Here is a 12,364-nt window from a genome sequence, read left to right on the forward strand (position 1 = left end):
CAGCAGACTTAAATTGCTGTAATTGCTTCTATAACGCTTTCAGGAAAAGAAGAGAAAATAGCTTAGTCTTGTGCTATTCTTCGTGTTTATTCAGTACATGGCATGTTTTTCTCCTTTATTTTCCCCTTTGTTAGGCTTTTTTTTCCACTCTTAAAACTTGTATGACTCTTCTATTATTTTTTTTTTGTCTGCTCCATGTTGGTATGGCAGCATGCCAGGTGGAAGTGTTTGATCTGTGCACACAATTTTGCGACGGGTTTTGCATGTGACTGCTCTTTTCAGTAGGCACAGGAGCAAAATGGCATTTCTGAAACACTGTGTGCAAAGGTATCATAAAAACGATAAGCAGTCAGGAGATATAAAATCAATTGCAGCATTATCCTGTGTTCCTGAACTGGCTTCCAGTAAAACCAAATCAATAAAATATTTATACACTAGGCACAAGAACTTATTTAAACTAGAAAGTTATTACAAACACCTGATTTAAAATGAAAATGGATCTGGAATGGAGCTTCTCTGGAAATGTGTGCAGAAAGCTTCAGGGTAACTACTGCAGCACTTGAGCTGCAGTGATAATGCATAGCTGCCTATCGGTTCTGCAATGCAGAGTTGCCCACTGTCAGCACCAGGCACAGTCGACAAGAATTGATGTCTTTTGTTACACTCAGGTGATAATCCTTCCGTCAGGAACACAGAGAGACTTCACACACCTTGAAGCAACTACAAGTAATTGCCTTTCCATCAATACTTGATGTAAAATGTTAAATATGGAAAAAAACATGGTTTTATTCACTAAAATAATTTTTATTCTTTATTCAGCAAAAATGGATTGTTGCTCAAAGTGCACAAAAAGGCCTTGGCAGCAGCCAGATGAAGAAAAGGAAAACCTAACTTTCCAGTCAGATTGCAACATCCAACTTCTGGCACAACAGCAAACTCACATCAGCTTGAGGACCAAAATGTCAGCCAAGTTTTAGTATTTTGTCTTTCATTTGTGGGATTTATATGCAGCTGTTAAGGACAAATTCTCTTTTCACTCAGTATCTTAAAATTCAAATTCTATCTTTTCTTCAGAAAGATATGTGGTATCAACAGGATACTGTGAGACAGGGAGCCACAGCTTCCAATACTGGCACTAAAAGCAGCTCCTCTCCTGGCCTTAAATCAAGAAAAGAAAGGGATGAACAAAATAGATAAACAAGGAGCTGTAACACTAACTTTTCAATTTCACAGCATGTTATGGGGAATTGAACTAACAGGCACAAGACGTTCTGAAGACTAAAAGTGCTAAATGCTAATTATTTAGTGGATTTTTTTTCTTAATAGGCAACTCTAGACAGCAACATTCTCTTCAGAAGTCAAACATGAATCCACTCTGCAAACTTGGTATTTCCAATGAGAAATAGGAGGCAAACAGTGGTGGCTTCATCCCGATCCATTTCTGTATATCTGCTCATAAAACTGTCAGTCAAATACACCCAGGCACAGGTCTGTCTTCCCACAGCCTTTTACCTTCTGATGGGCTAAGAGGATGCCTTAATTGTGCCATCTCACGTAGTCTTCAAGAACATTTCTAAACTTGGGTGATTTACAGTCACTCTTGCTGCAAGTAGAAAATTATGTAAATGGTTGTTGTTACAGCACACTCTGACAATTTCTAACCATGTGCTACCGTTAAAAAGGAATTTAAATTATTCATCTTCCATGCCGTTTAAATGAAGTCTTTAATGGTGTGTCAGATGTATTTTTTTTTTATTTTATCTAAAATAAGCCTCAAAGAGAAGATGATGGTGTACCGTTCTGGATAAACAAATAAATGTCACAAAGTCACTCAGAACACCAATAAATGAACATTTTAATACTTTGGGCTTTCAATTGCTACTGTGGAAGACTTGTATGTTTAAGGATGGCAACATTTTATCTTTCTAGTTAGTTCTCATGTGGAGGGTCACAGGGCAGTACTTTCTGCTCTCTTATATCCCAAGTAGACCCCTTGAGCCTTCTGGGCATCAAGAGCAGATTTTCATTTGTCTCCTCTACCGGTTTCAGTATACACCTGTAAAAACAATAAAGATGCAAGTATACTCAAAATCTATGTTTTGTTACAGCTGTTAAAGGAATGCTAATGGCAACTACATTACATAAGCTAGCCGAACATCTGCTGCCAGCAACGCACAGCAAAGTGGGCATCCTGGCCACCCTGAAAATAGAAAGGCATGAGAGCACATGCATCTATAAATAGAGACAGAGATGATCAAGGAAATCAAAAGACTGTCAAATTTAAATACTTCCCATATTCAAAAATTAACATGAAGAACAAAGCTGGATCAAAGTATCTCTGTGGCGCTGGTAGAAACGGCAGGCACTGCCCTTCTGGGGAAGGACTGCTCCTTCTTGGTAGCCACTGCCCTTAAACCATTCCTCGCTGGCAGCAGCAGCAGAACACAAAACACCAGGGAGCAAATGAAAAACAGAAAAACCAAATGCTGCAGCACAGGCTTCAGTGGTCTCTTGCAGAGTTGCAGATTCAATGGGCGTTGTGACTGTCGAAGGCACTTCACGAACACTTCAATGGGACACCCCCACCCCCTTTGAAATGAATTCCGAGTAAAGGTCAATACTCCCTGCAGAAGTTTTTAGACATTTTCCCATCTCCTTAACAGACAGAAGCTACATGACTTGGACTCTTGACCAAAGTAGGGCGGGGGGAGGATTGCTGAAAGGCTGGCAGTAGCACGGCCCGGCCCGCAGGACGGCGGGAGGCGGCAGCGCGGCTCTGCCCTCTGCGCCTCGACACGGAGCAGGAGGCCGGGGACGGCGCTTGGCCGGGTTTTCTCTGCAAATCACCAGTAACCACCCGTGAGGCCCGGGCAGCGCCGCGGGAGGAGCTGCCACCCGCAGGCAGGGCGGCCCTCGCCTCTGCCTCAGCGCCGGGGTGAGGAAGGAAGAGGAAGAGGAGGAGGAGAAGGAGGAGGAGGAGGAGGAGGAGGAGGAGGAGGCAGGACAGCCCGCTCCCGCTGCGCCGCGGCTCACTCGCCCTTTCTCAGGGGTGCGACGGTGCCCCTCACGGACGGGCAGCTTGGGCCCGTTCCCCCTGCTGAGGGATGACTACATGGTGGCCTGGGGGAGTGAGGAGGCGCCTGCCCCGCCACGCCACCGCGTTCCCGCCCCCCGCAATGCGCGCGCGCACACGCACCAACTCCCTTCTTCCCCTGCCCGCCCCCCTGCCGCTGCCGCTGCTGCTGCTGCTGCTCCGCTCCCTCGCCCGCCGCCGCGCCTCCGTGTCACGTGCCCGCCTTGCCTTCCCCGGCAGCCAATGGGCGGCGCGCCGCGGGCCCCGGCCGTTTATAAGGCGCCGCGCGGCGCGGTGGCTGCGGGTGTGCGGCGGTTGCGGTTAGTGGTGGTGGGCGCGCGTGAGCGTCTCGGGCCGCTCGGTCCTTCGAGCCGCTCCTTTCCTCCGCCCGGGGGCCCGGGCTGAGCTGTCCGGGAAGGGGCCAGGTCTGTGCCCGGGGCGGAGGGGATCGTGCCGGAGGCGGGCGGAAGGCTGGGGAGGGGCGGCCATGTCGGGGACGCGGGGCGCCTGAGGGGGTAGCGGTCTCCAGCGCTGGCGGGCGGGCCCTGCCCTCCCCGCCGCCGGCGGAAAGGAGAGCGGGGCCGGCGGGGGGCTCGGTGCCCGGCCGGCGCGGGCTGCCGGGCTGCTCGCTCGCCGCTCCGGACGTGCTGCTGCGGAGCTGGCTCGCTCCCATCGCCGGGCGGACGGGCGGCGGCTCCGATCGCCCGCAGACGGGCTGCGTGCGTGTATGCGTGTCTCCTCTCTGTCGTCCCCTCCTCCGTGTCGGAGCTCTCCGTCTTCTCTAACAAACTCTCTGCCTTGCTTCTCCCCCGGGCTTCTGCTTTGTGGATGTTGGCGGCTTCTTGTTGTGACAGGAGAATGTGTGTGTGTCCTGGGCCCCGGCGGATCGGTATGTATCTCGCTGGAGCTCGGGGGTCGGATGGGACCCGGGGAAGGGACAGCCAGGCTGGGCTGCGTCCGAGGGCTGAGACCTGGCCAGAGGGAAGGACTAACGGTTCTGCTTGTGTTGAATGGTTTTTGTTCCTCCTCCCCGTCCTCTCCAGCAGGCCAGTTCGTTCAGGTCTGTCAAGTGTCTGAAAGGCACCTGGGTGTTTTTATTTGAAGCCATGGGTGTCTGTGCATGGTTAAGGGCAGGTGTTTTGGAGGAACCTGTCTGTGCAGCATCAGTTGGCCTTAATAGTACCGTTATAACAAGCCTTTATGAAAACATGGGTTAATATTTTTCCACTTTATCAGTGTAGTACTATAAAACCTATAAATTTACTATCTGATTCATTATTGGCCATATTATATTTGTAGCCTGAAAAGTAGTTTTTGTACCCTGTTCTGGGCTTGGACAGATATTAAATATTGGCTTGATTCTAATCTCTTCACAAATCTTGACTGGATTGTGAAACTTCAACTTAATCTTTTTTCATTCTCTGCCATCTCTTGATCAACCATAATGAACTTGGGATCTTAAAGTAATTATTTAAGGACTAGTTGGAGTGTCTGGTTATATTTGAGACATCTATGTTCTGGGTATCTATGAGAGAGACTTAAGATAATTTCACTTCACATTGGCAAACTTGAAATTTCTTTTTTACTTAATCAGCTAGGATTGAGCTGATGGGGATCTACTGTAAATGATACAGGTTGTGGAAAATTTGAGGGTAACCTCTTAATACTTCCAATATTGGATTTCCTGTAATATTTGATAAACTAATGATTAAAAATCATCAAAGTAGCCTCTGGTGGCACTGCAGAGCCACTCTAACAGCATTACATTTGTATTTTTGCTTCATCATGGATCAACAGCAAAACTGTCGGAACAGTTGTTGTGGCACTGCATATGGGTCAGCACTGAACACAAATGCTTAGCAGTCAGGAGAACTTGATTCAGCTGGAGTCTAGTGGGAGACCAGTGCTGCATCTGAGGTTCTGCTGTAGACCAGGCACCTCTGTAGAACCTTGAGGTTCCCATTCTCTAAGCAAAATTTTTACTTCTAAATATCATGTGAAGAAATATACATAACTGTTACTAAAATAGCTCCCTTATAATTGGAAGGCAGTGAATAGATTTTAAAATCTATATTTGGAGCTGCAGTTTACTTCTGTCATACTGTATGCATGTGAAGCCTGGGCTGGAGAAATAGACTTTCTGGGAAGCAAATTGCTAACATGAATTTAGTATGCGTTTGGAAATTCAAGCCAGTACACTGTTGCTGAGTGTGTACAGCTGGCTGTAGTCCAGAGGACTACAACCAGAGTTCTTCCTGGTAGCTGAACAACAGAAAACTGACCAGTTCAGTCTTCATAGCTGTCAGCGGGAGACCTGGGAGAGGTTAATGGATAAGAATTTTTGTCAGTGTAAGTCAAGACTGACAGTCACAAGGAATTAAGATGTGATGTTAGGAAGCCAGTGGAGTGGTAGAAACATGAATTCTACTTTGTTTTCACTGCTTTGTATTTTGTAATAAAGAAACAGGCTCCACTCCTGGTTACTTAAGGAGAACAAGCAAGTTCAGAGGGAAGAGTGTGACTTGCAAGACAGAATGGGGTGAAACTTCATATATTTTCAGACACATCTTATCTGGGTGATCAAAATCCTGTGGCAGAATCTATGGAAAGCTTTCAGAACAGAGTGATGGCAGAACATGATTCCTTCTGTGTTGCATAATCCTTTAGACTGAATGTTGGGGCTTACTGCATATTTTATAGGGGCTGTGTTTCATCTGAGATACTGGTGTGCCTGCTTGGCTAAAAAAAAATAGTCAGTTTGGTAACTGAAGCACCTTACGTGATACAGCAGTACCCAGTTTTTCAGTAGAACAATGAAGTCTGAGATACAGTGATGCTTACAGACTTAGTGCTTACGACTGCGATAAGCTTTTGAAAATTCATATACTCTTTTCTAAGAAGCAGCTTTTATGATGAAACTTGATTGTAAAAGACGGAAAGAGAACTGAATTGCCCTTAACTGTGTACACTTCACACAAGGCCACAATTCAACTTTTTCCCCTGCTATGGAGCTGTTTTCTCAAGTCCAACATTGTAAAAGACTTCCTGGTAATGAGACATAGTGAATAAGGTGTTTAAGAGGCAATTACACTAATGTTGTGACTGGGTATGTAAGTGGGGACAAGGAACAGTGTGTTAGGATAATCTTTTTTTTTCAGAGGAATAACAAATTAGGAAAGCTTTTTAGATGTGGCAAAAAGTAGTACTATTATTTTTTTTTTGATTCTAAACTGAATAGGTTGTTAACACTGAACTGCTTTAGACTGTAGTGCAGGGCTCTATTCTAGTCATGCAAACAAACACAGCTTGCATGTAGTCCTTCAATTGAGTAGCTTTTTAAAGCTATCTATAATAGTAAAATTTACTGAGGTAGGTGAACTGCTGGTAGGAGAGATGCATCTGCTTTCTACTTCTATTTTTATCTGATAAGCTAGAAAACTACTGCATAGACTGCTGTGGCTATTTTGGATATGTACACCATGGTGTCAAAGTTTGAAGCTTTGCACATGAAAGAGGGGAGAAGAAACAAAACCTGCTACTGACTTGTGATTTCCTAGAGAATATCTGCTGTCTGTGACCTACTGCTTGCTTTTGTTGTCTAAACCATCTTCATCTTAAACCTAGTTGTATGTTGTCTCACAGTTGTTTCTTGAATCTTACTGTTAAATGCTTTGTCTCTTCAGCCTTATGGAAACAGTTTTCCTCCCTGTGTGCCACATCAGGCTCTGTTGGCTGGAAAATCAGCAGTAAAGCAAATCTCCATAAGTTTTGTAGAAGGTGGCATTACTGGAGAGTACTTCATGCTAACTGTTGTCTTAGAGTTCTGTCTGAAGCTGCATTGTCTGTCTCGATGATATTTTCACTTTCTGTCTGCTGGATGTGGATATAAGAGCTAAAGTACTTAAGTATGGTATAGCTTTTTTTTGTTATAGCCCAATGTAATGTCTATAAACAAGAACCTCTTAATGCCTTTTCTTAAGACCTGTGAAGCTATGAACTTCATACAATAAACAACTTTGTTAGGAGGTGTAAATGTCTTACCACAGAGTTCTGGGAAAAATCTGTTAGCTGTCTCCCTTAAGCATAGTTTTTCTCTTGTCTTTCAGCAATTCCAGTCCGAAGCTCCAGGCTACCATTGTTGTCTGATGCCATGCCAGCACCAGCTCATCTGTTTCCATTGATTCGTAACTGTGAGATTAGCAGAATATGCAGTACTGTGTGTTACTGCCACCATAAACATCTGTGTTGTTTATCGTCTCATTTTGCTCATGGTCACTTCAGATATGCACCTCAGAAGAAATTTGCAACGCTTTATAGGCCAAAGGAGAACTTTAATCATTTTATTCACGCAAGGGATTATGCTTCTACACCACAGAGATTTTACCTCACTCCTCCACAAGTCAACAGCATTCTGAAGGCAAATGAATACAGCTTCAAAGTCCCAGAATTTGATGGTAAAAATGTAAGTTCTGTCCTTGGCTTCGATAGCAATCAGTTGCCTGCTAATGCTCCAATAGAAGACCGGAGGAGTGCTGCCACTTGCTTACAGACAAGAGGGATGCTTCTGGGTGTGTTTGATGGCCATGCAGGTTGTGCTTGCGCTCAAGCTGTCAGTGAAAGACTGTTTTACTACATTGCTGTCTCTTTGTTACCTCATGAGACTTTACTTGAAATAGAAAATGCTGTGGAAAGTGGCAGAGCTCTGTTGCCCATTTTACAGTGGCACAAGCATCCCAATGATTATTTTAGCAAAGAAGCTTCCAAGCTTTACTTCAATAGTCTAAGAACTTACTGGCAGGAGCTCATTGATCTCAACAGTGGAGAGACTACTGATGTGAAAGAAGCTTTAATTAATGCTTTTAAGAGGCTTGATAATGATATTTCTTTGGAAGCTCAAGTAGGAGATCCAAATTCTTTTCTCAACTACCTAGTACTGCGAGTAGCATTTTCTGGTGCAACTGCCTGTGTGGCCCACGTGGATGGTGTCGACTTGCACATTGCAAACACAGGTGACAGTAGGGCAATGCTTGGGGTGCAGGAAGAAGACGGATCTTGGTCTGCGGTTACTCTGTCCTATGACCACAATGCACAAAACAAACATGAAGTGGAACGTGTGAAAATGGAGCATCCGAAGTCTGAAGAGAAAAATCTTGTGAAACAAGATCGTCTCTTAGGTCTCCTGATGCCTTTCAGAGCTTTTGGGGATGTGAAGTTTAAATGGAGTATTGAACTACAGAAGAGAGTAATAGAGTCAGGCCCAGATCAGCTGAATGACAATGAATATACAAAGTTTATTCCTCCAAACTATCACACTCCCCCATACCTCACAGCTGAGCCAGAAGTCATACACCACAAATTACGGCCGCAGGATAAGTTTCTGGTTTTGGCCACAGATGGACTGTGGGAGACAATGCACAGGCAAGATGTGGCTAGAATTGTAGGGGAGTACCTCACTGGTGTTCACCATCAGCAGCCCATAGCTGTTGGTGGCTATAAGGTAACTTTGGGACAGATGCACGGTCTCTTAGCAGAAAGGAGAGCAAGAATCTCTTCTGTGTTTGAAGATCAGAATGCAGCAACTCACCTGATACGCCATGCAGTGGGTAACAATGAGTTTGGCACTGTGGATCACGAGCGACTGTCCAAGATGCTTAGTCTTCCAGAAGAGCTGGCTCGAATGTATAGAGATGACATTACAATTATCGTGGTGCAGTTCAACTCGCATGTTATAGGTGCATGTCAAAATGAGGAGCTGTGAATTTAACATAGTGAACTTGTTACCAAAGTTATAACAATGGCCAGTACGAGCAGCAAATAAAAAATGACCACCCAACAATAAAACCTAAAACCCCTCAGCAAACAAATTGGTTGTTTGCTAGATTCAGCATATCTATTGTTCCTGCCTTCCCCCAGAGCTCTAAGCACATGGGAAGTGCTATTGACCTAATACAAACTTGAAGAGGATGTCACAGCTTGGAAAAGGGTTTTTGTAATAACTTTGCACTGTTGATTTCATGAATGCTGCTAGAACAATGTCTTGAATTTGGCAGACTTGGATGAAGGAGAGAAGGAGTCTGAAGAATTAACTGTCAAAGATCTGGCTGTTCAAGAAACAAAGTCTGTTTATAAATATTTGTAAATATCTACACATTATCTTAAAGAAAATAAGTAAAAAGGAGTGTTGCTGAATTCTTACAGGGCTAATTCTTGCAAAGTAGATATGGTTATTTATGAATATGTTGTCAACTGTTTCTTTTAAGCAGAAGGTCACTTTAACCAAGTAAGTCTGCAGTGTAACAAAGTTGTCTCACTTTCATGTAGACAATGTTATTCACTTAAGGATATTTGTCTAAGTGTTGATTTTCAATGCAGTTCTAAGCCATAATCAATACCTGAAATTGTTACAGCTTAATCATATCTTATGCATGGTAACTTTTAAACTTCTTGTGCATTAATAATTTCTTGGCTGTGGGTTTCTGCATAACTTGTAGGGCAATAATACATTATAACATGCAGTAAGATAACAGATAACTTTGTGGAGGACTTCAGTTTGCAGTATGAAGAAATTTTAAGACTTTTCAAAAAGTCTGCGTTGTTGGCCAAGACTGTGTTAGCTTTCCTAAACGGTCATGTCCTTCATGGACTTCACCCCTGTCTGATGTTACTTGTCTGGTAAATAAACTTTTACCTGAAAAGATCAGGGAATCATTGCTAACATCTCTGTGGCTTTGTAATTTGCACTCATTTTCACTTTGGCTATTTCAAATGGGCACATATTGGGTGTCTTGCACTTGAACTCATATCTGTAAGTTGGGTTAAAAACTACAAATGACAAAAAAAGTATGGCTTGTAAATAGTGTTTTAGTTGGGAAACTAACTGGCATGCATGTGTATGTTTAATGGCTTCTCCTAGCAACTTCTTTATTAGCAGCTCTGTGTTTCTGGACAGCTGGTGTATGCATGTTCTCACAGTTCAGAATACTGTCACAGGGTGATCTCTGAAATGAGTCTCTGGCTTGTAGCGGTTGAATTTGAACTTAAAAGATTGGCTATAACTTGTGTGCCTAAAGTTATTGGACTTGTAACTGTAAAAAGTAGGAACTGACAACTAATTTATCGGTCATTGTTGCATCCATTTTAGGTGTGTTGCATTGTATACAGACTTAACTTGCTTCTAGGTTAAAAACTCAAATGCTGGCTGAAATACCAGCCCTTGATGAGTGAGAGGACACATGTGGCTTGATTCCTGTGTTCTAGAGAGCAGTGATAGGTCAGCTCATTTCACTTTACCAAGGTGTTTTTTCGGTTAAAATACCTCCCTAGCCTTCATCACAGCAAATTAAGTCAACACTTTTAAAACCTAGCTTATTTTGGTTGAGTAATGTGACCTTTTCCACTAAATACAAATATTGCCAATTAATACTACTGTGACATAGGGTGCACTTAGTTTGAACAATGAACCTGTGCTATAGTAAACACTGGCTGCTTACTCACAAATGCTCTGTGTACTTAGTGGCCTGCAGCTTTAATATGTCTGTTTCTTTACCCAGCCTTAAATATCAGGATCAATGTTGCTGTAAGGTTAATGATACCTAAGTTCTCATTCAAGATGTGCACAACTCTCCTTTATTTGAAGGGAAAAGGGGAAAGGGGAACTTTAAAATGCTTAGAGAAGTACTGGCTGTTGACATTGCTTCTGTAGGTTGTTTTAGTGACTGTCATGTTCTGTCATTCAAATACAGTATGTATCTAAGCTGTTGCAGTATTTAACTTTCTTACTTTTTTACTGTTAAAGCTCTATTAAATGTATTGACATATTTAACCCAAGATTATTGATATGAATTTGGTACAAGTCATAGCTAGAAATGAACATTGGTCTCATGGATACAACTCTTATTGAGGAAAAGCTGCTTTTTTGTAGTAAAGATATATATGTATGGAGTCAGACAAAATAATATTTATGTATTGCTTGGAGACTTGCTCAATATGTATGCAGTGAACAGAAGCAGCATAACTGTCTGCTGAACTGCTGATCTGAACAAACATATTTTAACAAATTCCAATAAAACGATCAATTATGCAGAAATCCATGTGTACTGGATTGATACAGAATATGATAGTTTCTCCTAGGGCTGAAGCTTATGAATTATTTGTATTTCAATAATGTGTTCTGTTGCATAGTCCCTGTTATGAATAGACCAGATGGCTAGACAAAGAAAAGTATAAATGGAAACAGACTGAGAATTGGACTTCAGAGCTCCTAAATGCCACTGAGGTTTGAACCCTGCATGAGGCATGCTGGTGCTGCCGCCCCCTGGCAGCAGAGCTCACAGCTTTTTCATTATTGCTCTGCATGTCTTAGTTTCCAGCATCTCGTGATTACCTTCAGGGGCAGTGCTGCAGATAAAGCACCATAATTTGAGGTTGTTAAGCTGTACCCCATATATAGCAATACAACATTTCATAGACAAATAATCTAAACTATGTGCAGATTAAAAAGACATAATGGTAAATTACTTAAAAACAGCTCTTCTGCCACAGGTGGAGTACATGTTCTGTTTGTGTTGTCTGCCAAACTTGTTGCATTGCAGAAAGTGCAGCTGCCTTATATGAAAGGAGGATGCTGTGATTGAAACAGTACAGCTGCAGAGATATGGCTCAACCCAGAAGGATGACTGAATCTTGACAGTCTACACAAGCCTTAAAGTTCATCTTTAAAACTGTTCTAGATGAATATGTCAACAGAAGTGTTTAACAGTAATACTAGGTAAGAGAGGAGTGGGAGATCTTCTCTTGGTCTGTGCCTCCAACTTAAGCCTCTGTTAACTCTATTCCTTTGTGTTCAAAATAGTATGTGCATGATATTTGCTTTTGATAGTATTTAACAACTACTGTTGTGCTAACTCCCATATCCTCCATTTGCCTTCTGTGTACATGACTTGGTGAGTACAGAACTTATTAAAATATTTTCCCTTTCCACTCGTTTCCTCATTGCAGGGCAGAGTTTTGCATGTAGCAGACTCTTAAAACGGGACACGTGCAGCTAGGAGCATAGTATCCTTGTGAAATGTGGTTTATAATTAAATTGTAAACTCACGTCCCTGTACTTAGAGCAATTCTGGAGTGAAAGGATGTCTGGCAACTGTTTCTGAGAAGTGCTCTGCAGAATGGCTAGGCTGCCCTGTTCTTCCTCAGTGGGGCGGCGTATTTGTAATGAGATTACCTGGCATAGATGGATGGTTCAGGCTCCTGGTTCTAACCATCTGTGGTGTCCTAAGCTCCTCGATGCAG

General features: G+C 43.0%; 1 protein-coding gene across 3 annotated transcripts; it reads left to right on the plus strand.

The window, feature by feature from the left end:
• The first annotated feature begins 3,372 nt into the window (after nt 1-3,372).
• Nucleotides 3,373-11,159, plus strand: PDP1 (pyruvate dehydrogenase phosphatase catalytic subunit 1). 3 transcript variants are annotated; one of them, XM_086741018.1, is made up of 2 exons: nt 3,373-3,498; nt 7,180-11,159. In XM_086741018.1, exon 2 carries the CDS (start codon nt 7,224-7,226, stop codon nt 8,829-8,831), a length of 1,608 nt encoding a protein of 535 aa, XP_086597144.1. In that variant the 5' UTR covers nt 3,373-3,498; nt 7,180-7,223; the 3' UTR covers nt 8,832-11,159. The 3 variants fall into 3 exon arrangements, with proteins under 3 accessions (XP_086597144.1, XP_086597145.1, XP_010121378.2); XM_086741019.1 differs by lacking the exon at nt 3,373-3,498 and adding an exon at nt 3,681-3,798; XM_010123076.2 differs by lacking the exon at nt 3,373-3,498 and adding an exon at nt 3,866-3,962.
• Nucleotides 11,160-12,364: the final 1,205 nt, after the last annotated feature.

This window comes from Chlamydotis macqueenii, chromosome 2 (genome assembly GCF_036417535.1).
Source record: "Chlamydotis macqueenii isolate bChlMac1 chromosome 2, bChlMac1.mat, whole genome shotgun sequence".
NCBI lineage: Eukaryota > Metazoa > Chordata > Aves > Otidiformes > Otididae > Chlamydotis > Chlamydotis macqueenii.